Below are 27440 nucleotides of genomic sequence, written 5' to 3'. Positions count from 1 at the left end.
AGAATTTCCTGCTGCGGTGGAAATGTCCCAAATCTTCCGGCACAGCCCCATAGCCAATAGCCACATGTGGTCATTGAGCAATTGAGCATCTGACATGTAGCAGGTGCCACTGAGGAATTGAATTTTTATTTTTCATTTAATTTAATTAACTTAAATGTGAAATAGCCACGTGTGGTTGGTGGCTAGAGTGTTAGCACAGCTTTGAATAACTGAGGTCAATTTTAACAACACTCTGCCCTGCTAATGACGGGCAGACTTCTTTGTCGTGTGCTGTTTGTGAAAGTTGAAACTATAAAGCTAATAGAAGATCACGTATGAGAATATCTTTGCACATTTTCTTTTTTTTAAATTTTGTTGTTGTTTATTTCCAAGAGAGAGAGAGACAGAGAGAGAGAGAAAGACAGAGAGACAGAGAAAGAATCCCAAGCAGGATTCGAGCTGTCAGCGCAAAGCCCATTGTGGGGCTTAAACTCACAAACTGGAGATCATGACCTGAGCTGACACCAAGATCTGACACTCAACCAACTGAGCCACCCTGGCGCCCCTCTTTGCACATTTTCTAAGAGACTATATTCAAAATATTATCGTGCTGCAGATTGGGAAGTACATCTTAAATAAGATCATCAAACCCAAGTCATAAAGGGAAAACAGGTGGATTTAATTACATGGTCACCCGCTGGCTTCCCAAATATCAGCAACATGACCTTCAGAGAAGAGAAAGCTGAGTTTATTGCTGGTGGCGGTCAGGGAGAACATCGCCTCGGCAGAGCTGCGGGCAGCATCTTAGAGGAAGGCAAGGTCAGAATTTATTGAGAAGTTCAGTTCAAGGCAGGCTTTGCATAGCAGGGGCTGCACCAGGACTGGGGACAGATGGCAATACAACACTCCAGGATTGGTTGCAAACGACCTCTTGATGCTCGCCACATTGAAGAGTCACTGGATCTTCCAGGAAGTTTCTATAATGAACAATGAAACCATTTGCCTGGGCGAGAAAATGACTGGAAAAGTAAAGTAATACTAACCAGAACAGTGGAATAGCAAAGGCGCGTTAATATAGACGGTGAGATGTGGCGAAGATGTGGCTTGTAGTTACAAGCACTTTACGCTCACAGCATAAACATTCATTTTCCAAGCGAAGGCTATCGTGGACAAAAGCAATGTCGGCGAACAGCTCCATGTGGACCCTGGCCTCCTGCCTGCAGCCACAGGAGCCATGCGGGTAAAGGTCTACAGCTACTCAGAGTCGGGACGGACGCACTTGTCTCTTCCTAGAATGAGAGAGAATGTCGGTGAACACAGGCCACTCACCACCGCCTGATGCCCCTGGGAGACAGTTTCTCATCACCTCCCGTAATGTGATAAGGGAAGAGGCATTCTGCTGACCCCTCAGAACAGAGCTGCAGGCCATAACACCCCTGAGTGGCAGTCGCCAATGGGTTCCTCAGCAGCGGGGTATCACACGGCTCGAGGCAGTTCTCTGACCCCTTTTGTTTTGGTGTATGGGACAAGGACCCCACAACTCATTGTATCTATCTTCTTTTTTTTTTTAATTTTTTTTTAACATTTCTTTATTATGGAGAGACAGAGCATGAGCATGGGAGGGGCAGAGAAAGGAGGAGACCCAGAATCTGAAGCAGGCTCCAGACTCCGGGGCTGTCAGCACAGAACCCGATGCGGGACTCAAACTCACAGACTGCAAGATCATGATCTGAGCCGAAGTCAGATGGCTAACCAACTGAGCTACCCAGGCACCCCACGACTCATTGTATCTTCTGCACCAAATCACTGAGGCTTGGGCCTGGGCTTGGCTTGATGTGTGTTGCCAGGTAACAGATGAGAGCCTGAGGGAAGCTATTTGCAGTGTCTACAACTGACTATGAATGAATATCTAAATGAGCCAAGAGGTTATTAAGACTCAGCAAGCAGAACATGGGGCATCTGGGTGGCTCAGTCGGTTGAGCTTCAACTCAGGTCATGATCTCGCGGTCTGTTGAGTTCGAGCCGGGCATCGGGTTCTGTGCTGACAGCCCGGAGCCTGGCACCTGCTTTGGATTCTGTCTGTGTCTCCTTCTCTGCCCCTTCCCTGCTCGTGCTGTCTCAAAAATAAACATTAAAAAAAATTTTTTTAAAGAATCAGCAAGCAGGAGAAAGGAAGTTCAATAGCAAAATGATCAGAAGAAAGTGTTGTAAAACAGTAAAAATCCAAATGCCTAAGAAGCCCGCGGATAGATGTTTGACCTCATTAGTATCAGAGTTATCAGAGAAACACTCAAGTGAAAACATTGAGCTTTCACTTTGTACTCAGCAGACTGGCAGGAACTAGGAAGTTGAGTAAGATTCAGTATTGATGAAAATGTGAGAAAGTTCTGGAACTTCCACGTGGAATAAATGTGTGACTATCCTACATTCAGTGTCCAACTCCTGAATGCATACTCTATCGTGGTTACTATTGTTTGTGTCCTGTTTAGGAAATATTTGCCCACTCTAAGGTCATATTTTCTGTTTTCTTTTAGAAGCTTTATTGTTTATACCTTTCATTTTTATGTCTATGATCCATTTTAGTTAATTTTGTGTATGGTGTGAGAGAAAGGTAAAAGCCTTCCCCCCCCCCCCCGCCACCGCCCGCCCCAAGTGACTATCCCATAAACCATCACCATCTATTGGGAAGACCAACCTTTGCCACTGAATCAGAGGCACCTGTGCGGTAATCAGGCGACAACATATATGGGTGTGTTTCAACACAATGGAATCATACATAGCAATAAAAATTAAAAAAAATCAAAGATTTAGATTTACATAGAGTAACAAGGACAGGGTCAGAAGCAAGATTGAGTGAAATTTATAAACAGAGTTATAGCTTTCAAAACTACAGTTAAAAACAAACATGCGTTGGGGCACCTGGGTGGCTCAGTCAGTTAAGGGTCCAACCTGGATCAGCTCAGGTCATGACCTCACACTTCATGAGATTCAGCCCGTGGGACTCTGCGCTGACATCACAGAGAGATTCCCTCTCTCCCTCTCTCTCTGCCCCTCCCCCGCTCATGCACATATGCACACATGCACTTTCTCTCTCAAAATAAATAAATAAATAAATAAATAAATAAATAAATAAATATTTAAAAATATAAATAAAAATAAACATGCATTAAAGATTCTTTTAAACTCATATTCAGTGAGTGAACCAGGCAGATGTTAGATCTGGTTAGAAAAGGAAGTCAAGGGGCGCCTGGGTGGCTCAGTCGGTTAAGTGTCCGACTTCGGCTCAGGTCATGATCTCGTGGTTCATGAGTTCGAGCCCCGCGTCGGGCTCTGTGCTGACAGCTCGGAGCCTGGAGCCTGTTTCCGATTCTGTGTCTCCCTCTCTCTCTGACCCTCCCCCCATTCATGCTCTGCCTCTCTCTGTCTCAAAAATAAATAAACGTTAATTAAAAAAAAAAAAGAAAAGAAAAGGAATTCAAGAAGCATATACTTATATGGAGGAAAGCAATGTTGAATAACAAGGGGAAACCAGTTTGGTGTTTATTCCTGCCCCTCCCCCACCTCCATCCACAGCAGGGGAAGGAAGAAAAGGACAGAATCTGCATGTCTGTCACTTACCTACAACTTACATAACTATAAAATAGCTCCCACAGAATCAGAAACAGAGAACCCAAGGGAGAGTGTGCTAGAGACAATGCAGTTTTCTGTATGTGCACATTATATTCTATTATATAATAGAATGAAATGTGTATCGGGTGCCTGGGTAAGTCAGTCGGTTGACTGAACTGAAGCTAGCTTGGGAATAAACTTTATATTGTTTAGAAATGCCCAGAAGGGCGTGGATGAATAGACAGAGCACAGAGGGGTTTGAAGGGAGTGGAACTACTCTGTGTGGTACTCCAGCTGTGGGTACATGTCAGTGCACATTTGTCCAAACCCATAGCATGGACAACACCAAGCGTGAGCCCTAAGGTGATCTATGGGCTTTGGGTGGCACTGATGTGTCCATGTAGATTCATTGATTCTACCACTCAGGGACACGATGTCCATGGCGGGGGAAGCGGTGTATGGAGGGGTGGGCAGGGGTTAGAGCGGAACACTGTACCGTCTACTCAGTTTTTCTGGGAACCTAAAACTGCTCTCAAAAATAAAGTCTATTTTTTTTAATGCCCAGAAGAGTGATGGTCTTGCCATAGGCTTTAGCAGGGGGCCAATGAGGTCTCTAGCCAAGCAAGGCTGGACGGCAGTAAGAGGACAAATATAAGTGTCATCTGAATTACACTTTGTGAGTCCCAGTTGTACTTAACACAGAAATCAATTGCCATGCCCTTGGTCTTGATGACTCTCCCTGGGTTTCTTTGCACCCAGCCCTCCACGCTCCCCCACCTGGTACTGCTTTTCTCCCTCTGGGTAAGAGAGGGGCTGGGCAGAGATCTCACAAGAGAAGTTCAGGAAGCCTCTTATTTACCACTGAACAGAGTGGAGTGTGGTATTTGTTAGGGGAGGAAGGCATGCCCGTCAGCTCCTGGAAGGTTAAGTCTGCTTCCCTGGGTGTGCTGTGTCCTGGGGACACTCCAGGAGGCTGCCTTGCCTGAGGAGGGACAGAAATGAACAGTATTTGAAAATGATGCGTCCATGTCAGCCCCAGCCTGCATCCTCCTCCCTCCTCTGAAGGAAGGCTGGATTGCCAGTAGCAAAAATCCTCACCCTGCCCCTTCCACCCTTCCAGGGAGCCAGCCCAACCCCATTCACGTCACCCCCAGGGGCGGGCCCTGCCTCCTCTCCAAAGACTTCTGAGCACAGAAGTGAGGAAAGTCAGGGGATGGGTTCTGGTGAACACCTGGGAACCTCTAAACCCACATCTGCAGCTGTTGCCTGTGTCCATTCATTCATCTCATTCATTTCCACCCAAGCCTGTCCCTGGCCCTCACTCGCCTGAGCGAGCCCCGGGCTTTCTGGACAGAGGCAAACAGGACTGAGAACAAGATGAATCCACATGTCAGAACAGTCGCCAACACCAGCAGGTCCTGGGAAAGGGCGAGCACTGGAATCCTAGGTTTGACCCCCAGAGTCCAAAAGGGTGGGGATCTGCCTGCTCCTGGCCATGAGAGCAGCCACACAGGGGTTCGCACCCTTTGAAGATGAGGCCTCTACTTTTCCCAGGATCTTAACCCTGACTCTCACCCCAAAGGAATCTACCTGGTCTCCTGCCCCTAACACCTCCCTTCTCCAGACTTCCTGCATAGCTGCTGGGTCACTCTGCACCCAGACCCTCACTCCTCCCCTCAGGGGACCTAGGAAAAGCCCTTTGTGTGCCCCATTGCTTATAGGACAAAGTGCATGTAACTACATGGCCTTCAAAGCTCTCCACCATTTGCATTTATGGTCCTGCATTAACCTTACCCTCTTCTCGCCACTCAGCCCAACTGTCTACCTCTGTAGGCAGCACACTCTGTGCATGCGTTCCCACAACTTGCCCCTGGCATGGAACACCACTCCCTTTGTGCCTTCAGTGTTTCTCCTCCTCCAGGTAGTGTTTTCTGACCCCCACCTCTGGCCCCCACTCCCCAGCAAGTCTGGGTAAGGATGAACTTCTGTTGATCCCATTCCTTTGACTCCAAGGAAGGAAGAGGCTCTTGATTACTCAGATTCCACTGCACCTGGGCCACTTTTTCCAGGTGGTGCCTTGTAAGCAGGGGTATAATACACCTGTATGTCCTTAGCTCCCCAACCCCCAGCTCCTCTCCTCTGGGGCTGGTGGATGGGACTTTTGCTGCCTTGAGGTGATGACATTCAAGGCTTGCACTGGGGCTTCAGGATAGAAATAGAAGCAAAGGTCATTCTTCCTGCTAGGGTTCAGGACTCCCTTGGCCCACCTGGAGCAGGAGAAAGTCCTCCGTGTGGTCCAGCCTGGCTCTCCGGCGTCCACACGTGGGGCCTGAGCTGAGGGCCCCAACTAAGCCCTTACACTGCTTTACTCTGGCCTCCATGTAACAACCCTCGTTCAGACACAACTTACCCTGGATCCAGATTGCCTTTGTTGGTTCTCTTGGCTAGTGCCATTTTCTAGAAGAGATAAAAAGCCTTTCTGAGCCTTGACTGACACTAGGTTCCTACTGGGTGCCCAGATAATGCTTGAGGAGGATGGGTCAACATATCCTGAGTTTGCCAGCCTATCTGCACAATCCAGCCGACTCAATCTGAGCCAGAGAGGGCCCTTCTTCTCCTACATGCTGAGTGGCCTTCTCCCAAGTTCGTTGCCATGGGACTAGACTCTGTTTGGGAGGGAAACATTCACACGGTCCTAGCAGGTCAAAGGTAGGGGCGTTCAATTGCATCCATTCCAACCCCCCAAGGAACAAGGTAACAGAGAGTACCCAAGGTCACTCAACAGACAAAACCAGCACTGGGACCCTCATTTCCTAACTCCATTCCTATATATCCTGTGACATACAGCTGGTCTCAGCCTTCAGGGTCTTTCAGCTCTCAGCACCCACGCCCTCCCAGACCATCACAGTCACGTGATTGCTCATCTGCCACAATAGTCCTTCCGCCCTAGCTTCTGTCCCAACATGGAACTTGCCCATGAGACCAAGAACCTCCCTCCTGCCCTCCAGGGCCCACCTTCTGTCTTCTCAAATTCCCATTTCAGGCCTCCCTTCCTACAGTGGGATTGGGTGGACAATGTTATCTCCTCCAAATATTCCCCCCCTCCCCAATATATTAAGTTTCTTTCTGTGGTTGGCAACGCCATGCCCTCCCTCACCTGGTAAACTAAAGAAAAAGTCAAGAAGAATAAAGAAGGACTCCCCACAATCCACTGAGGGAAAGTCTATCTCCAGGCACACCAACCCCTCCCCAGAAAGAAACATTTTTAGAAGATTATATTTTGTTTCCCTTGTGAGACTAATAATTCCTTCAGGCAGGAGCAATCTGTACTAGACTCGGTTTCCTTAGCCACATTAGCCTGAAGTTCTCTGTAATTACTGGATGAAGCTACTATTTATTAGTCCTCCACAGCATCTTTTGTGGCTTGATGAAAGTAATTATGTTTACATTTATCCTGTACTAAACTTGATACACTTTTCATGCAAGATTCTGGGCTCAGTCACTCTTGATTATTTTTCTTATTGTCTTTATTAAGATTTGAGTAAAGGAACCAGGCGGAAGGATGGATTCGGACCTGGTGGGCCCATGCCATCTGCTGCTGTCTGGGGTGGGCGAATTCTGCCAAGTGTAAAATATAAGGCCTTTGTTTCTCTGAACTCAATAAATACAGAAGAACCCAGAGAAATGGAGCCATTGAGTATCACCGTGGAGGAAGCCAGAAAGGGGTGAGAGACTTACTCAAGGTCACTGAGGATGTTCAGGGCACAGGGAGAATGGGAATTGGGCCAGCACACCTCCCCTTGTCCTGTTACAGCCCCCACCTCCCTGGGTGAAGAGCAAGGTGTTAGTGCTTCCCCAGCGTCCAGACACCAAGACCAAATTAATAAAATGTCCCTGGGGCACCTGGGTGGCTCAGTCGGTTAAGCGTCCGACTCTTGATTTCGGCTCAGGTCATGATTTCATGGTTCATGAGTGTAAGCCCTGTGTCAGGCTCTGCACTGACGGTGCAAAGTCTGCTGGGGATTCTGTCTCCCTCTCGCTCTGCCCCTCCCCTGCTTGCTCTCTCTCTAGCTCTCTAAACAAATAAATAAAAATAAACTTTAAAAAATAATAATAATAAAATAAAATGTCCCTGAGTAGAGGGCAATGAAACCCCTTAACTGACCGCATAAATCCTTTGCAACCAGCCGGTTAATTACTGGGTGTCACTGGATGTTTCTAAAGTCCTGGGGAATGACTATATTCTATGACGTGGGCTCAATAGCTTCCCTCCGTCCTGCCTACAGCCCCATCAGTTTGCATGGTCAACTCTTTATTTCCAGACACTTTGCAGTCCGATTTAAGCCCAGCCCTCTCGTGATAGTCACATATTGGGGTTAGCAGGGCATGGGCCAGCAGTGTCCTGTGGGGTGGAGGCCCCTCCAGCCCACCGGCTCCAAAGGGGAGTGTTTCTCAAGAAGCTTGAGGCAAAATTGTCGGCCTCACCTTCCCAGCTCTGTCTCCCCACGTGGGGAGGTGGGCTTTCCAATAAACTGGCGGTGCCCCCACCAATAAGAAGCAACTCAAGGCCAGTGAAAGGCCCTTCATTTTGCTCTCTAGAATCTATCCCTCATCCACTACTTTTTAAATCCCTTGAGAAAGGGGGCAGCTTTCTATTGGCAAACTGGGCCCATTTCCAGGATTTACCAAGAACCATCCAGTCAAGGCGGGTTTCTGTAGGATCCCAGCTGCACCAAGCACCCGCTGAAAGATACAGCAAGTAACCTGACTTCTTGGAGCCTCCCTCCCTTGTACCATGGGGGCAGCAGCACCTATTTCATAGAAGGGAGATGGATGAACCAAGCACTTGGCACAAAGTCGTTGCTCAGGTGTCTAGTTCCTCTAGCAGGTTCTCTGACATAGAGTAAGAGGATTTTTGAGATCACCTAGCCCAACTTTCTTGTCTTGACAGGTGGGAAAGCTGAGGCCGAGAGAGGAGCTAGGTAGGACTTTCGCAAACTGACAGAGTGGGCGTGGAAGAACCCGGTGCACTGCTTTCAGGTCTGGAGCTTTTCCAGTTGCTCTCTCTGTGCCACCTGGCATCCAAAGCAGCCCTCTCAGCCTGTGGCTGAGGCCAGCCTCCGAAAAAGCCATTCCTTTCCTGTCCAGGGTCTCGCTGCTTCTCGCCTTTGCACTGTATCAGCCAAATCCATTTGGACAGGACATGGGGGTTCTGAGGTCAACCACACACCAGTGCAGCCCTAAGTCTTGCCACTGGAGCCCTGCCATTGTGACCTTGAATATGGGTTCCGTGGGACAACCTTCAACAGGTATCCCTGGTCTGGGCCAGTTTAGGTCTTTGTTTCTTTCTTTTCTTCTCTTTCCTTTTTTTTTTTTTTTAATATTTTTTTTTGGAGAGAGACAGACAGACAGACAGACAGACAGATAGACGAAGCAGGCTCCAGGCTCTGAGCTGTTAGCACAGAGCCCAATGTAAGTCTCCAACTCACAAACCGCGAGATCATGACCTGAGACAAGACCAAAGCTTAACTGACTGAGCCCCCCCCCCCCCCCCCCCCGGGCGCCCCTGGGTCTTTGTTTCTAAGTGTAAGAGCACACCACTGTCTCTGGGGGGCGCTGGCTCCTCACCCGCTGCCAGGCCTTCAGGCTGGAGTAGAGCATGACACTTTAAGAGCAGGCTGTGGTCAAGGTCTCTCCATCTAGCAGTCACTTTTGTTTCTCCTCTTCGCCTACAGCTTGGAATCCTAGAATGAGAAGTCAAAGTGTTGCACTGAGCAAATGTTCCTTCCACCATCCCTACATCCACAGACCCCACCACAGATACAAGGTCGCAGATCAAAAGTATTAGCAGCTCCATCAAGCACTTAAACATTTAAATATTAATATTTAATATTATAATTATAATATTATTAAATATTAATATTTAATAATTATAATATTAAATATTAAATAAATAAAATTATTTAAATAAATAATTTAGGATTTCTGTAAATTATTTTGAAATGGTTCAGCAATTTTATATATACATACATATGATATGCAATTGTATACTTATATATCATGATATAATATAAACATACATATTTATAAGTATACATAATATGTGTTAATATATGTAATGAATTAATAAACACATTTATATTTACAATTAACATATTTATAAATATGTATCTCAGCAATGTACACACATATGGAGCAAATAATGCAAAATATCAATTATGGTTGAATGTTTTGATCTAGGTAACAAGTTTACGGTGGCTATTGTCTCCGTATTTTGTAGACTGAAAAATTTTAATAATAAAATGGTTAAAAAAAAAAAGTGAAAGAGAACTTGACCCGTTTTACAACCCATGTTCTATTCTACCTGTGCTTCCCCAGACACAGCCCTGGCTTTCCAGCACCCAGTACTTCATCCCAGCCCCTGCCGTCCCCAGGCTGAGTGCTCTCCCCCACTCTTCTCCACCCACATCCACCCCTTCTGGTCCTAGAGGGAGTCTACCTGGACAGTTCCACCTGCGCTCATCTCCTTCCCTTTTCAACCCTCAATACCTTTGATCACCCTGCCCCTGTTTCCACTACCACCCCCACCACCATCATCACCCACCATAACTTTTGTTAAGCACTGACTATGCTCTAAATACTGATCATTAGAATTGTACATCAGTCTGCTGTTTAACTCTTAGGAACAACCCCCTTAGGACAACACTTAGGTACCATTTACAAATAAATATTGAGGACCCTGAGGCTCAGAGGGTTTGGAGGACTTCCTGAGAGCCCAAATGTAGAAAGTGGCAGAGATAGGATTTGAACCCAGCTCTGTCTGATTCCTGAACCCTCTTTTCCACACTGCCTCCCTGTGCCTTGCTAGAGGAACTTCCACCATATTTTTGTGTTCATGCTGTGGCTTTGCCCTTTTGTTATTTACCTTTGCCTTCTACTAATGCCTCGTCTACCTCAGTGCCTGATTCCTTTAAGGAGAGACTGTATCTTACACTTTCCACCTCCCAGGACAGCGATAAGAGACTGTTCAGTTCACTTCACGTAGTTTTCTTAACTTCACGGTATACTGTAGAAAGCTCCAGATTCTGTTTCATCACCCAGTTCCTGCTGGGACAGGGTTAACCAACAGTCTTCATCCATTACCTTCTCTTCCCTTTCCTGTGTCTAGCCCACACCCTGATCCCATTCAGTCTCTCCTAAAGAAGTGAGAGAAACCCCTCTTAGCAGTACCCCTTTGGCCATCTCCATCCCTCCCCCTGCATCTCCTTACCCGAGGCTCAGAGCAGCAGCAGCAGCAGCAGCAGCAGTAGCCATGGCCACCCCAGAGCCCTGTCCCCTCCATCCTATCCCAGGATCCACTGGGTACTGGCTGTCCCAGGGCTCTTCCCATTGTTGGAGGATGTTGCCCCTCAGGGATGTCTTCCATGTTCCCGGAGAGGCTTGACTATTACTTTGCAGTTGAGAAGGGAAGTGTGAAGAGAGAGCAGCTCAGGAAAATGCAGAAGAAGAGAAAAGAGCAAACACTGCCCTTGTGACATCTTCCTTCCTGCTGCTATTACGTCACTGCCCATTAGTCAACACTCAATAGCGTCCTGTTCTCCACCATGCCAAGTCTGGACCCACCCCTCCATTCCACTCACTTCCTCAGGTTGCCAGGACATTCCATCCCTGGCCACTGACCACTACATCCTGCACCCCCCTACCAGTTCCCCCTGTCTGGAATGACAGCATGCATCCAAATTTGGCTTGTCCTCCAAGACGGAGCTCAAACCTTTCTGATGATCTGCCTTCTTTAATCTTACTCCACACCACGGTTCTCAAGTATGGGCACTTGGCTAAATCACTCAGGAGGCTGGCAAATATACACATGCCTGAGCACCAACCCCCAGAGATTCCAATTTGCTCGGTCTGGGAAAGCCCTGGAATCTGCGTTTTAACCAGCAGCCCAAGGGTTTCTGAGGCAAGTGGTCCAAATAGACAATGCCTGCAAAAGCTACGTTTGAGGTCAGATGGGCCCTGAGGCGTTCGTCAGGTACCCGTCCTGTGTGCAAGTTGTGCGCATCCCTAAGCTCCCAGCCCAGGCAGAGGCATGAAGCCCACAAACATGACAGTGCTAGCAGTAACCACGACAGATCAGATATTTGTCATCTTTTGGTTCTCCAGCACCCAATACCTTCTCCACCTGGGGGACATGCTTCAGTGCACGACTCTCACTAGGGCACAGAGCTCTACTTCCTCTACTATTGAGGGTGGAGGCAGAGATTTCTCCCGCCCCTCTCCCCAACATCTATGTGCCACGCATGTGACTTGACCTAAGTTTGGCCAGACGCAATATCCTGTCCAGGATTCTGGATCCCGAAGGTGTGATACAAGATGCAGAGCCAGTTGGAGATGGCTGTCACAGAAGAAGTTTAAGCACTGAGGGCCCAGGAAAAACATGGTGCCAAAGACGGGGTGACTTCAAGAGTGCAAGGGCAGGGGCACCAATGGCAACATCACTAGATTGTGTGACATTGTGAATTATAAGAAATATGTGTTTGGTCATTCAGATCATCGAAATATATTTCTCATATATATTTGGACTTCATCCACATCGTCTGGATCATAGCTCCCAAAGTCCTTGAAATTTCATGAGCCATTAGAACAGTGGGAGCATCTTTTGTCATATTTGGTCTCTTGTTCTCACTTCCTGGAAACACTTCAGAGCCATAAAGGTGTCATGGATGTCCTGTTGTTCGTAACAAGCCCCTTGCTGCTACCTCTGAGTTTGTCAATGTGGTGACTTTTGGAAATCCTGGAAGGAATGGGGCTGTTTCCTGGGGAACTAACCTTGTGACAAGGGTTGAAACTTTCAGTTCCACCCCCTGATTTCTGGGGAAGGCAGAAGGGCTTGAATCACTCACAAATGACCAATGAGTTCATCAATCATTCCTGTGTAATGGAGCCTCCATGAAAAAAAAAAAAAAAAAAAAAAAGGAGGGGGTTTGGAGTGCTTCCAGGCTGGGAAACCAGAATGTTTCCATGTGCCACTGTGCTGGGCTCCAAATTCCATGGAGACAGAAACCCCTTTGTTCAGGACCTTGCCTTATTTATTTTTCTGGCTGTTGATTCATACCCTTTAATAGTCTTTTATAAAACACCAGTAATCTAGTAGGTAAAATGTTTCTCAGTTCTGTGAGTTGCTCTAACAAATTGATGGAATCCAAGGAGGGGATCACTGGAACCTCCCAGAGCAGGTAGATCAGAAGCACAAGTAATAGCCTGCACTTATCAATGGCATCTAAAGATGGGGAGGGAGAGTTTTGTGGGACTGAGCCCTCAATCTGTGGAATCTGATGCTATCTCTGGGTCGATAGTATCAGAATTGAGTTGAATTTCAGGACACCCAGCTGGTGTCCCAGAATTGCCTGTTGATGTGGGGAAACCACCCCCTCCCGGAACATTCACACACACACATTGGAATTTGGTGCAGAATTCTAATCGGTGATCCAACCCTTTGTCTCATGCTATGACCTTAACTGTGGCCTCTGCAGTCCGTTGCCTCTTGGTTTCCCTAGGTAGACTTCTGCAGTCTGTCCCTGTGTGCACTTTTATTCTCACTCTGCCTTCCTCCTCTGTCTGCTCTATAACTCCCCTGTAGCTCCCATGCTCACCCATGAAATAGATGTTCAGGCCCAGCCATGTCTTGCAAACTCTAACAGATTTAAATCAGTATTTTCTGATTTTCTACTTCTTCTGTTCTGAAAGGGAGAGGGGCCTATTTGTGGGCCACCATCCCTACCCCTCGTGTGACACAAGGACATGGGGCATTTAGACATAGGCAGAATTCCACCATGGTCCATTCTCTATGGCTTCGAGGCCCTTGGTCTTCAGCAAAGGAACTCTAGCCTTTGTTCTTGCTAGTAAGTAGTGACTTACTACTCATGTGGCCTCATTCTAGTCACATACTTCTATTTTTTTCACTTAACATTTTATTTTATTTTATCTTAGCTTATTCTATTTTAATTCCAATGTAGATAACATACAGTGTTATATTAGTTCCAGGTGTATAATGATTCAACAGTTCCATACATTACTCAGTGTTCATCAAGATAAGTGTACTCTTAATCCCCATCACCTATTTCCTCCATCCCCTCACCTACCTCCCTTCTGGTAACCATCAGTTTGGTCTCTATAGTTAAGAGTCTATTCTTTGGTTTGGCTCTTTCTTTTTCTTTTTCTCTTTTTTTTCTTTTCTTTCTTTCTTTTTTTTTTTTTTTTTTTTTTTGGCTCATTTGTTTCGTAAACTCCACATATGAGTGAAATCATATGGTATTTGCCTTTCTCTGACTGGCTTATTTCACTTAGCATTATACTCTCTAGGTCCATCCTTGTTGATGCAAATGCCAAGATTTCATTCTTTTTTATGGCTGAGTAATATCTATTGTGTATCTACACCACATCTTCTTTATCCATTCATCTATGGATGGACACTTGGGCTGCTTCCATAGATTGAATATTGTAAATAATGCTGCAATGAACTTAGGGGTGCATGTATCCATTCAAATTAGTGTTCTGTATTCTTTGGACAAATATCTAATAGTGTGATTCCTGGATCATAGGGTAATTCTATTTTTAATTTTTTGAGGAACCTCCATATTGTTTTCCACAGTGGCTGCACCAGTTTGCATTCCCACTGACAGTTCAAGAGAGTTCCCCTTTTTTCTACATCCTCACCAACACCTGTTGTTTCTTGTGTTGTTGATTTTAGCCATTCTGACAGGTGTGAGGTAATATCTCATTCTGGTTTTGATTTGCATTTCCCTGATGATGAGTGATGTTGAGCATCTTTTCATGTGTCTGTTGACCATCTGTATGTCTTCTTTGGAGAAATATCTGTTCACATCTTCTGCCCGTTTTTTTTCTTAAATTTTTTATGTTTTTATCTATTTTTGAGAGACAGAGAGTGAGCAGGGGAGGGACAGAAAGAGAGAGAGGGAGACACAGAATCCAAACCAGGCTCCAGGCTCTGAGCTGTCAGCACAGAGCCTGACGCGGGTCTTGAAACCATGAACTGTGAGATCATGACGTGAGCCAAAGTCAGACGCTTAACCAACTGAGCCACCCAGGCGCCCCTGCCCATTTTTTCATTGGATTATTTATGGGTTTTTTGGTGTTGAGTCATGTAAGTTCTTTGTATATTTTGGATACTAACCTTTTATCAGATATGTCATTTGCAAATAATGACATTCAGTAGATGGCCTTTTAGTTTTGTTGGTTGTTTCCTTTGTTGTGAAGAAGGTTTTTATTGTGATATAGTCTCAATAGTTTAATAGTTGCTTTTTTGCTCCCCTCCCTCGGCTGATGTCAGAGAAATTATTGCCCGTGTTTTCTTCTAGGGTTTTTATGGTTTCAGGTCTCACATTTAGGTCTTTAATCAATTTTGTATTTTTGTGAATGGTATAAGAGAGTGGCTCAGTTTCATTCTTTTGCATGGAGCTGTCCAGTTTTCCCAGTACCATTTGTCGAAGAGACTATCTTTTTCACATTGCATATTCTTGCCTCTTTTGTCAAAGATTAATTTACCATATAATTATGGGTTTATTTCTGGGCTTTCTATTTTGTTCCATTAACCTATGTATCTACTTTTGTGCCAGTACCATACTGTTTTGATTACTACAGCTTTGTAATATAGAAGTCAGGAATTGTGATGTGTTTTGTTTTGTTTTGTTTTTTCAAGATTGCTTTGGCTGTTCAGGGTCTTTTGTGTCTCTGTACAATTTTAGGATTGTTTGTTCTAGTTCTATGAAAAAGGCTGTTGGTGTTTAGATAGGGGTTACTTTAAATCTGTAGCTTGCTTTGAGTAATATGGACACTTTAACAATATTTGTTCTCCCAAACCACAAGTATGGAATATCTTTCCATTTCTTTATGCCATCTTCAAATTCTTTCATCAATGTTTTATAGTTTTTAGAGTATAGGTTTTTCACCCCTGGTTACATTTATTCATAGGTATCATTATTTTTGGTGCAATTGTAAACGGGATTATTTTCTTAATTTCTCCTTCTACTGCTTCATTATTAGTGTATAGGAAGACAATGGATTTCTGTGCATTGATTTTGTATCCTGGGACCTTACTAGATTCATTTATCAGTTCCTACAGTTTTTTGTTGTTGGACTCTTTAGGGTCTTTTTATAGAGCGTATCACGTCATCTACATATAGTGAAAGTTTTACTTCTTTCTTACCATCTTGGATGCCTTTTATTTCTTTTTGTTGTCTAATTGCTGTGGCTAGGACTTCCAGTACTATGTCAAATAAAAACAGTGAGAGTAGACATCCTTCTCTTGTTCCTGACCTTAGGGAGAAAGCTCTCAGTTTTCCCCCGTTGAGTATATTGTTAGCTCTGGGGTGTTTATGTAAGGCCTTATTACGTTGAGGTATATTTCTACGCACTTACGTTTTGGCCTTCATGGGCATGTTCTAAGGATCCAGAGATCAAATGTTCCTCTAACAATGCACCCAATCGACAAATGAGATTCTCTATAAGTCCTATGCTTTGGATCTTATCTCATCCCATACCTTCCCAGGATACAACCTTTTGGTTGACTTGGTTTCTCTATCCCAAATAAGGAATTCTCACCATGGTGTCTTGTCTTCTCCTCATTCCATGGTTTTCAACCCCCCTCTCTGGAAGTATGGGAAAGGGCCACAGATGAAAAGAGAAATTCATGCACCTGATTCTAGAGGACAGGAAGGCCCAGGGGCAGGGAGAACAGGATGCTTCTGTAGTGAGAGCTCCTTCCAGGTCAGGCCTAAATGTTATGGCCCAGGGCAAGAACAAGGGCAGAATTAGCAGCAGTGCCCTCTGCATACACCGCACAACCCCCACAAGACAGCGACACTGAAGAGCATTGGACTCTGTCTTTATTTAAGGCAAATCTGGAGCCGCTGGTAGAATGGGCATGTTTGCAATTGAATCTTCTCTTCTGAGGGGACGAACTCACACATCCAAGGTTATTAGTGAATTAACCGAGCTGGGAAGGTGGGACCTGAGCCTTAGAGAAAACCTGTGTCACAGATTCAACTCCTGTCACTGTCCCTCCTTCCCTTCCTCCTCACACCCCTCCTCAGGCAAAATTGAGGTCAGAGGTTACTCTCATGGGTTCACAGGCCTAGGGTCCAAATGACCTCTTTGTCACAGCCAACAGCACCGTGAAGACCAGGCTCTTGCTCAGGACTCCACACAACACGATAATGATGATGCTGGTCACAGAGACCCTGGGGGAAAAAGAGACAATGAAGCTGCTACCACTGATGCACGCCTCACACTTGAGTGTTTACAAAAGTCCTTCACGCCCCTTCTCTTAGCTGCTTAGGTCCTCCCAGCACCTGTCCCCATACTGACCAGCCCTGTGCCTTTAGTGTGTCCCATTGCCTAAAACTGCTGACTAAAAATATATCTAGTAAAGAGCATAGGGCACGTGCAGAAGAGGCTTGGGGTGGGATGGAGGGAGGGGAGGGGAGGGCTGCCAGCTTGGGCTCCTCTTCCTCACTGAGATGCAGCAGAGAGCCAAGTTCCAGAAAGGAAACCTGGTTTCTAGTCTCAGCAGCAGAGCCTAGTTCCTTGGAGGGCCTCACTGCTCTGGCCTCTGTTTCCCCATCTGTAAACAGAAGCCAGTCCTCACCAAAATCCCACCATGATTTTTTACAGATTTTTGCATAATGATTCTAAAAGGCCTGGGAGGGGCGCCTGGGTGCCTCAGTCTATTAAGCGACTTCAGCTCAGGTCATGATCTCATGGTTTGTGAGTTCGAGCCCCGCATCAGGCTCTGTGCTGACATCTCAGAGCCTGGAACCTGATTCGAATTCTGTGTCTCCCTCTCTGTCTCTCTCTCTCTGCCCCTCTCCCACTCGCGCTCACTCTCTCTCTCTCTCTCAAAAAATAAAAATAAACATTAAAATAAATACATAAATAAAAGTCCTGGAAAAGCATTAGTGGATACCATAAGAAAGAGATGCCCATGAGTGAGGAAACTTGACCTGTCTAGACAGACAGTGATATGGAAACAGATTACAGCACAGCTAATCTGCATGATAACGCACAGGGTCAAAAGAAATAGGCGGCAGTGAAACAAACAGAAGCCCAGCTGTGGACCTAATGTGATGTACAAATTTAACATCTAAGGAAATTGGCAGCCCAGGAGGAAGTCAAGGATTGTTTAGGAACTAATCTTGGGGCATCTGGATCGCAATATGAAGAAAAAGTCATCTTTTATACAATTTATAACATACAGCAAAATACATCCCTCCCCCCCCCCTCAAGAGGGACTAAAGATTTAAATAAAATGGGAAAAAAAATAGCATCAAGGAAATAGCATCGAGCACATCAAGGAATAAAACAAAGCAATCGTTTAAACATCAACACATCTGCCCATGCAAAACTTAAAATCGAATGCGCGAACTTGCTGGCAAAGGGAGAAATGAGAGAATGGCCGTGGAAAGAGGCAGAGGCCCCTTTACGCTGCCAGGGGACTGGGAGCCTTCCTCCTTCACCTGGAGCTACACCTCCCAGAGAATGGTCAGGTTCAGTCCCTGGTGCTCTGTGGGGCTCTGTGGCTGGCGGTTACAATATCGCCCTACTTGGAGCGGGCACAGCCGGCTGCTCAGCTGGGCTAACTGGGTGTTCAAGTCTCCTCTACCCTCCCAGCCTTATCACACTCTCATGCCCGGAGCGCCTGGAGGGCATCCACTCTTGAAGGCCAGCGCCCACCGCACCCCTTTCTGAGGCTGCACACAGACTGCCCGACCACTGTCCCCCCCCCCCCCACCCAGTGCCTGGGAATTCGTGTGCCCCTGGGCCATGCCTGAGGGAAGACTGGGAATTCAGGAGTATAAATTCTTCAGCTCCTACAACCCCTGATGTACTCAAGGCCCATGGGTTCCACCAGAAACCCCCTGCGGGACTGAGTCCCAGAGTTCCCCACTGTGGGACAGGGCGTGGTAATGACACCCTTGCTAGGCTTCCTTCTTTTTGCCCTTTTTTTTGTGCTTCCTATATTTGTACAAGACCTTTCTCTTTGTCTGCTTCTGGGGAACGCACCCTAAGGCAGGGGGACAGTGTCTTCCCCTGAGATGCTCCCCCATCTGGCCCCAGATTGGAAGCTCACTTCTCCCATCACCTGGGCAAACAGCCTCCTGTACTAAATCATCTCTTTTTTCAAACAGTCCAAGGGCTCCTGCTTCCCTGGCTGGATCCTGACTGATAGAATTGTTCACATTAGTTAATAAAGTTAATAGAAGAGACGCAGCTTCTGGTAACAAAGTGGGCAAAAAGTATGCACTCTCAATTTCCATGCTGGAAAATCAAACTAATATAAAAAGAAAACTGTTGGGTGGCTCAGTTGGTGAAGCATCCAACTCTTGATCTGGGCTCAGGTCACGATCTCAAGGTTTGTGAGTTCCAGCCCCTCATCGGGCTCTGTGCTGACAGCATGGAGCCTGCCTGGGATTCTCTCTCTCCCTCTCTCTCTACCCCGCCCCTGCTAGTGCTTTCTCTCTCTGTCTCTCTCTCTCTCTCAAAAATAAATAAATAAACTTAAAAAGAAAAGAAAAGAAAAATATTCATTCTCACTAGATCGTGTATTTAGCCCCCAAAGGTTTAATAAGCACCTACTGTGTACCAAGCACTTAGGCTGGTACCAGCAAAACAACCATTAGGGGTGTGGGGAGGAAGGCAGTGCCTGTACCCTCCTGGAGCTCCTCGTGCATGGTAGGAGAGAGCTGAAAGCAGGTGTCAGTTCACATCCAATTTAGCAGGAATATTTTCCACATACTAAATCCTTATAGGCAAAGGATCCCCACAGTGATAACTGCTTCACTTATACAGTGTGGATCGCAACACAAAGTGCTTCCAATCTTCACTTGATCTTAGCCAAAAGGCCGAGAAGCGATAAAGTGCTTCCAATCTTTGGAGGACCATTTGGCAATATGGATACAGAGTGATATAAACGTTCACATTCTCTGAAGGGAATTTCTTTTGAATAAATCATTTAAAAGAAGAAAAAGGATGTCTGCAAAAATGTTTCTCTCAGAGTTATCAATACTTTCAAAAATGATGAGGTACCTGGGTGGCTCAGTCAGTTAAGCGACTGACTTCGGCTCAGGTCACGATCTCACGGTCCGTGAGTTTGAGCCCCCCATTGGGCTCTGTGCTGACACTCAGAGCCCGGAGCCTGCTTCGGACTCTGTCTCTGTCTCTTTCTCTCTGCCCCTCACCTGCTCACACTGTGTCTCTCTCTCTTAAAAATAAACATCAAAAAAAAAAAAAAAAAGATGGGGTGCCTGGGTGGTTTAGTCAGTTGAGCATGCGACTACAGCTCAGGTCATGATCTCGCAGTTTGTGAGTTCAAGTCCCACGCCTGGTTCTGTGCTGACAGCTCAGAGCCTGGAGCCTGCTTCAGATTCTGTGTCTCTCTCACTCTCTGCTCCTCCCTCACTCACGCTCTCTTTCTATCTCTCAAAAATAAATACATAAATAAATAAATAATTAATTAATTAAATGTTAAAAAAATAAAAACAATCTCAGTGTCTATAGACAGACAAGTGACGACATAAGTTCTGGCTTTTCCACTGATAGAAAAAGATGCATTTGTTGAGATGACAATCACAAAGTCTAGCAACATCAAAGAACAGTTTTAGCATGGAAAAATAATGGCAAGTTTGTAATTAGAATTACTGCCATGTTAAATATGTATGAACATGAAGAAAGACTAGAAAGAGAATGTGGAGTTCGGATGTGTTAGATCAGTGGGAATATTTCTCTGTTAATTCAATACTTAATGATAAACACATTCAAAGATAAATCTACATTGAATAATAAACTGTAAAGAGGGACATGCATACAAAGCTAATGGTTCTTAGCTTTGCCTGCATATTAAGAAATCTGAAGGTCTCATAAAAATACTGAGACCAGCCCCATCTCCAGAAATTCTGGTCTATCGGCCTACAGGAGGGCACATGCATCGGTATTAAACACAAATCAAAGCAAAAGTAAACACTCCAGGTAATCCTAACACATAGCAGCTGCTGAGAGCAGTTGGGCTAGATTCTGGCTTCCAGCTCCACATTTTCTAGCCTCCCTACTTCTGATTAGACAAGGAAACAAGCCAGAGAGGGTTTGTGACTCACCCAAAGTCACACAGCCAATCAATCTGGCTGGCACTGGAATCCAGGGGCCCTCACTCTGAGTGCTTTCTCCACTACACCATTAGGCCCATGGAGTTGGCTGAGACCCATGGGAATTGAGCAAAGACACCCTTTCCCTCTTCTTACTCCTCTAGTGTGCAAGGAAACAGGTGAACTGGGGAGAGTGGCAGCCGCTCCAACAGCCTCCGGCCCACTCTAGCACCACTTGCTTCCTCCTCGAGGAAGTTTCACCAGACTTAGGGGACTCAGGTCTGTGTCTGCCCTCCCCTGTCCCCCATCCATCACTCTCCACATCTTCTCAAGCACACGGACTCGGAATCAAACCAGGGGCCCAGAGACCTGAAAACATAGCTGGTGACATCTGTCACATTTGTGATGTTGACTCCAAAGCCAGGAGAGGAGAGGTCAGCAGTTGATTTGGGCGGGAGTTTGGTCACAGTCCTGGGTCTGTCAACGAGAGTGCCCTGGGCTCTGGTGGTGGTAGGAGGAAAGGTGGAAATCTGCAGTTTCCAGGTATGATTCTTATCCGAGGCAGCGGTGCTTAAAGGATCTGCAAGAAGGCACATTGGATAAACAGATGGATAAATTGATGAATGAATTGTCAGGAAGTGGGTGGGTGGAAGGAAGGAAAGAAGGAACGAAGGAAGGATGGAAGGAAGGAAGGACGTAAGGAAGGAGGGAGAGATGGCAGGGTAAATGAAACTGAGGAGGGAAATGAACATGGCCATTCATGAAGCAAGTTTTGCTTTTGCTAAGATTAAAGAATTAGTGTGAGGTCAGCATGGGTCAGAGACAGGAAAAAGGAAAGAAGGAAGGAAGAAAGAGACGAAAAGAAAGAGGGAGAGGAGAGGAGGGAGGGAGCAGGGTAAGGAGGGAGAGAGAGGGAACAAAGGGAACTGTCAAGCTACTCCTGTCATTGCAATTGCACTTGTCTGACTTCACCAGTCCATCTGCCGCCACCTTCTTCAAGAATAATTCCCCAATTACTTGACCTTATACCATTCTCTGCCTTGCAATCACCAGAACCTGTAGCATATTGCTTTTCAAATTATCTTTTAGTAATAGATTGCATATGAACTTTGCATTCCTTAGGCTTAGGATTCCCCAGGTGTTAGGACCTAGAGCCTTCCTCCCTTTCCTCTCCTTCCTTAATTTCTCCAGTTAACATCTACCGAGGCCCTACTGTGTGCCAGACGCTACATTAGTTGCTAGGGATACAGAGCTGAGAAAGGCACAGGCCATTTTCTCAGGGTGCTCAGAGATGAGCATGGGAGGCAGATAAGTAAACTGGCCACTACTATCCAGTGAGACTGCATCACCTATGAGAGGGGACCCAAGGTGAGCTCTGGAGCTTTGCTACCCAAAATGGGAGCCATAGGCAGCCTTAGTGGCAGCATCACCAGTGAGCAGATCAGAAATGCTCAATCTAGGGGCGCCTGGGTGGCTCGGTCGGTTGAGTGTCCAACTTCGGCTCAGGTCATGATCTCACAGTCCGTGAGTTCGAGCCCCGCATCGGGCTCTGTGCTGACAGCTCAGAGCCTGGAGCCTGTTTCAGATTCTGTGTCTCCCTCTCTCTGTGACCCTCCCCCGTTCATGCTCTGTCTCTCTCTGCCTCAAAAATAAATAAAAACATTTAAAAAAATTAAAAAAAAAGAAATGCTCAATCTAGGTCCTTCCCTAGACCTATGGTGTCAGAGACTACTCTTTTGAAATAAAATCCCCAGGTAGTTTGTGCACACAGTAAAGTTTGAGAAGCACTGCTTTGGAAGCACACAGGAAGGCCATCAGATGCACCCTTGGGAAGGAAATAGCAGATCACAGAGGCTTTCCAAAGAAATTACTTCCACATGGGGACCTACGGAATGAGACTAAGTTATCCAAGTCTACCACTCATCTTTCACTGTACCCCACTTCCTACAATAGCAGCCCAAATAAAGCTCTGCTACCCCAAGAGGAATCATACATAGAAGGCCCTTCTTACTATTGGACCAAATGCCTTTCAGAGACCTCAGATGAGAGACGAGGAACTTCTGGGAGAAACCAAGATGCTAGAAATCCTAAGCCACGACCCTGTTGGTGCCACCACCACCACCCATACCCCCACCTGCCCTGGCTTTCCCCATCCTCTTACCTCTCTCCAGGTCACTTACCCTTGATCACCACCAGGTGGAAAAGGGGGGACAGGACATCCGGCTCTTTGGAAAGGTAGTAGATCACACACCGATACAATCCTGAATCCTCCACTTGAAGATTGGTCATTTGGACGTGCAGGATGGCCTCACTGGGGATGTCTTCTAGGAAGTACCTGCCCTCCCGGACTTGACTAGGATCGCCTGAAGTACTCTTTGTCAAGGCCAGCGTCACAGGCTTCCTTCCATCTATCAGCTTCTGCCAAGCTTTCTGGCTGTAAGAGTACTTCTCGGTGGAGAAGGGACAATTTACATTCAGGGTCTCTCCCTCTTTTATAAATTTTTCTTCTGTTGATTCATTTTCAGCTTGGAGTTCTGTAAGCAGGGAAGCAGAGTTAGACCCTGTGAGGAATCCTTTTTTTTCGGGTTCAACTACTCATTTTTCAGATAAGATCCTCAAGGCCTACAGAGAACATGCAACCTTCCCTGCGAGCCACATTAGACTCCAGATCTTTTTACTGTGAGTAATTTTTCTTTTACTCCAAGAGATAGACTGCATGGTGTTGTGCAAACTTTCATAAATGATTGGTTTTGAGAGGAAAAAAATGCCTGATTGGAGACGGAACATGAGACATGTGCCAAGACCATGCACGACAGGGGTATGACAGAAGGGAAGATCATAGAGAAGGGCATACACAGTGATGAGTGGACATGAAGGCATGATACTAGCCGAGAGTGATTCCTCCAAACAACTAGGGGAACTGCATCTAAGTAGGGGACAGAGATCAATTCTGGTCTGGTCTAAGGAAGCTTTGCCAACAGGAGGGCCAAGTTGAGTGGAAGTAGGAAGATGCAGATCTATGTTTTCGGCTGGACACAACAGGGTTCTGTAACTTTACTGGGGGTCTACGGTTTATCCACTCAAGCCTGGGTTCCTTTCTTCTTTAGAACACCAAGTAATGGGCTGGACAGTAATGTTGGGTCACGCTGTGGGTCAGGCTACCACTACCTACAACTACTACTGCTTTTATTAATACTACTGCACGCACACACACTCATATCCTCAGGCAATAGCTCTGAGAATGCCCATTGGAAAATGCCAACAGCTGCCCCTTTGATGGAGTGCCTGGGCTATCATCACAGCCCACCTGTATGTTCATCCCAGCGTGGGCCAAGAGTTCCAGCGGGCCCTCCGCCTTACCTTAAGAAGTCTCAACTCAGAGACTCCTGGGGATTTTGAAAATGAAACCAGGCCAATTCTTCTGGGACCAGACTGCAGTTCCTAAGGAAACCTCAAAAGCAAGCTCCCTGGAAAGTCCCATGAACTCTGGTCAGAAATGTTCCTCCAAGAGACAGGCAAGGGGGCTGGTTAACTCATTCATCAATGTGTGGCTGAGAGCCTGCTGTGTGCCAGGCACTGTGCTGGGCTCTGAGGAAGATACACACCTCCTCTGTCCACCCTCTGTAACATTAATGTAAGAGGTTATAGATAAATTATTTGCCAACTGCCTGGACAAGGTGGATGCTATGCTCTGAATGTGTGTGTCTCCCACCTCCCCAAATTCATATGTTGAAATCCAAGCCCCCAAGGTGATGGTGTTAGAAGATGATTAGGTCATGATTAATCCCATGAACGGGATTAGTGCCCTTATCAAAGAGGCTCCAGAGAGCTCCCTCATCCCCTCCACCCTGTGAGGACATAGTGAGAAGTCCAAAGTCTACCACCCAGAAGAAGGCCGTCACCAAAACCCAACCAGACAGGCAGCATGATCTTGAACTTCCAGCCTTCAGACTGTGAGAAATAAGTACCTGTTGCTTATAAGCCACCCAATCTGTGGTATTTTGTTAGAGTAGCTCAAACAGACGAAGAGAGTGGGAGTTACAGGAGTCTGAGATTATGCACAAATTTGCCTGTCCTTTGTGAGAGGAGACAGTAAGGAATCAGTGCTGGAGTGCTATGTGTGCACCATGTCTTACACCACTGTGAGAAAGGAATACCTGATGTTAGTAACAAAGAACAAATAACAAAGAACAAATACCTTTTATTGCTAAGTGTTTAAAAGTACTATCTTGTTTCATCTCCCTGGCTTCATCACTGAAGCTTCAAAACAGATAAGGTTGATACCTGTCATTATTCCTATTTCATAGATAAGAAAATTGAGGCACAGAAAGGTGATTTCATAACCCAGAGGTTATTAAGTGATTCACCCAAAGTTCCACAGTAGAAAGTGGTAGAGTCAGGATTCAAGCCTGAATAGTCTGACCCTAGACTTAGGTCCAAACCTCGGAGATAGGTTGGCCAAGGAAGCTGTCTGGTTGGGATGAGAGCAGTCTCAGCCAATGCCTGAATAGGTACCTAGCAATTCTGTTCTTTAGGATACTGGAGCTAGATGGAGTTTTTAAGTCACCCCCAACCCACCCCCATAGGACACAATGACATATACAGGGCTGGTTTTCTCCCACACAAATACACAAGTGTCAACCCTCCATCTCCTCCCAGTTCTCCTTTGGAGAAACATGAATATGACACAAGGGAATGAGAACCAAGCTCTTGTCTGCCCATCTAAGTTATCACCCCAGCTCCGAGCAGATGCAGCATGCCGTGTGTGTGCAGGCTCTGCATGGTGAGTGTCTGTGACCTTGCTCAAAGTAGTTGGTTCCCGAAAAACACCCTTTCCTTATAATCTTTCCAAGGCAAAGCCTTCTTTTCCTTGCTGTTGACGTTTTCCCTCTCTCTGGTTTTATCCCAATTTATTCATAAGGATTGGGGTGGAGGGCAACTAAAGTCCCAAATGCTTTCATCTTTAGTGAAAGCATGAGCTGTACCACAAGAGAAGTGAGGGTGTGGTGATGGGGCAAACCCACCAAGTTAGGGCAACAATACCCTCCAACACCAGTAGACAGCAGCCACCTGTGGTTACAGCTCCCATGAAAATGGGCACCAGGCCCCTTCTCTTCACTTCTGTTCTGCTATGCCTCAGCAATAGCAGATTTCCCAGCCCATAGGTGGCCCCTGGGAAATATTTGTTTAATTAATTATGTCTTTTAGGGTTAATAGATGGTCAACATCAGGGGCACCTGGGTGGCTCAGTCAGTTAAGTGACCAACTCTTGGTTTCAGTTTGGGTCATGATCTCGCGATTCATGGGCTTGAACCCCATGAGCTCTGCCAGTGCAGAGCCTGCTTGGGACTCTCTCTCCCCCTCTGTCTCTGCCCCTCCCCTGCTCATGGTCTCTCTCTCTCTCTCTTTCAAAATAAATAAAACTTAAAAAAAAAATAGATGGTCAACATCAAAAGCATCATGAGGGACTATAAAAAACAAAAGTTTCAAACTCAAACATTATCTCGGATCATGTCAAATTTAGGTTTGCTCTATCATTTTCCCATCCAGGGTTTTGCATATCTCTGACAACATCAAAACACACAGATAGCCCGTTTCCCTAATTCAACCCCTTTTATTTCTGTTCTCAGGCCCTCTATATTCTCCCGATTCTGTTAAGTTTGGGCAGAGAAACCCAGTCTGGCATGTCTACCGGTTGACTCTATCCTGGGTGGCCACTTCCCCTGGAGCTTCCAAAGAAAAGGGAAGCTTTTCCTGTGGTGGGATCCCCAAGGTTCTGGGCAGAAGCCTTACTGGGTTCTTCACCTTACCTGAGATGAAGACCATCCACAGCAGCCCCCGGAGCCCAGCCTTCTTCATCCTTCATGTGCACCAACCCCAACAGCCACGGTGGTGCCTGGGACATTCTGACCTAGAGGCTCCAGAAAGTTGCACAACAGGATATGAAGCCATTACTGGGAGGTACTGAGGTTGATGCTCTGTTTCCGTCACTGGTTGCCTTGGTTCCAAATGTCAAGGACAACACAGGAATCCAGAGACAGGGCTCAAGTCTCAGGCTTCTCTGAATCCCAGCTTCCTGTTCTCGGGAGATATTGACAATTACCTTTTCAGCCAATCTCACAAAATTTTAGTGAGAACAATACTTGCTGTAAGCAAAAGTAATGTGTCACTATTATCAGGGAACTAGAGGGCCACCTTGCTCTCTCGAGACCGGGTCTCCATTCCATCCAGTTCAGTGTAGATAAGTGCACCAGGTACATGGAGGGGTGGGTTTGGGATAATAATGCCTCACTTTTAGTGCTATTATGAGGATGAAATGGGGTCCCTGTGAAAAGTGCCCAATAGTGTACCTAATGCACATGTTTTTCTATATCCTGTCCTTACTCACCCCCACCCTGATTCCCTTGGCTTTTTCTGACTGGAGGCTCACCCCCTCTCCTCCTAGTTGTCCCACACCCTGCACTTGCCCTCAGCCCCCTGTCACAGACGTGGCCTCGGAGCTCACATAAGTGTAGGAAACCCCAGATATGATTGGAGAGGACATGGCCGCTATTAAACAAGAATAGACTCAGATTTTTTTTTTTTAACGGAAACAAGGATATAGGACAGGACAGGGATGGAAGAAGGAAAAATTCAACAGTTGTCATACTAGAAACAATAAAAGGCAAATTTCATGTTGTGGAAAATCCAATCAAT

The 27440-nt window shown here is 46.1% G+C and overlaps 1 protein-coding gene across 4 annotated transcripts; it reads right to left on the bottom strand.

Moving 5' to 3' along the window:
* Positions 1 to 637: 637 nt before the first annotated feature.
* On the bottom strand, positions 638 to 26655 carry TREM1 (triggering receptor expressed on myeloid cells 1). Of its 4 annotated transcripts, XM_019457077.2 has the most exons (6): positions 26555 to 26655; positions 22925 to 23278; positions 21114 to 21324; positions 9217 to 9332; positions 5999 to 6045; positions 4400 to 4570 (listed from the first exon to the last, which is right to left on the bottom strand). In XM_019457077.2, the coding sequence occupies exons 1-6, from the start codon at positions 26601 to 26603 to the stop codon at positions 4415 to 4417; spliced, it is 933 nt and encodes a 310-aa protein (XP_019312622.1). In that variant the 5' UTR covers positions 26604 to 26655; the 3' UTR covers positions 4400 to 4414. The 4 variants fall into 4 exon arrangements, with proteins under 4 accessions (XP_053761014.1, XP_019312624.1, XP_019312622.1 ...); XM_053905039.1 differs by lacking the exons at positions 4400 to 4570; positions 5999 to 6045 and adding an exon at positions 638 to 1268; XM_019457079.2 differs by lacking the exons at positions 4400 to 4570; positions 5999 to 6045 and adding an exon at positions 638 to 956.
* Between the last annotated feature and the right edge of the window lie 785 nt (positions 26656 to 27440).

The sequence above is a fragment of the Panthera pardus genome, unplaced genomic scaffold (assembly GCF_024362965.1).
Source record: "Panthera pardus isolate Hobbes unplaced genomic scaffold, ASM2436296v1 HiC_scaffold_17, whole genome shotgun sequence".
In the NCBI taxonomy this organism is placed as follows: domain Eukaryota; kingdom Metazoa; phylum Chordata; class Mammalia; order Carnivora; family Felidae; genus Panthera; species Panthera pardus.
This window is presented reverse-complemented; position numbering and strand designations above follow the sequence as displayed.

What these genes read in the sequence shown, in the direction of transcription:
- TREM1 (XM_019457077.2), bottom strand. Translation starts at nt 26,603, where the DNA reads ATGAAGAAGGCTGGGCTCCGGGGGCTGCTGTGGATGGTCTTCATCTCA. An exon ending in GCCTGAAGGCCTGGCAGCGG is followed by an intron (nt 6,046 to 9,216) that starts GTGAGGAGCCAG and finishes TATCTCTTCTAG; the next exon opens with AAAATGGCACTAGCCAAGAG. An exon ending in AAAGGCAATCTGGATCCAGG is followed by an intron (nt 4,571 to 5,998) that starts GTAAGTTGTGTC and finishes GTCCCTCCTCAG; the next exon opens with GCAAGGCAGCCTCCTGGAGT.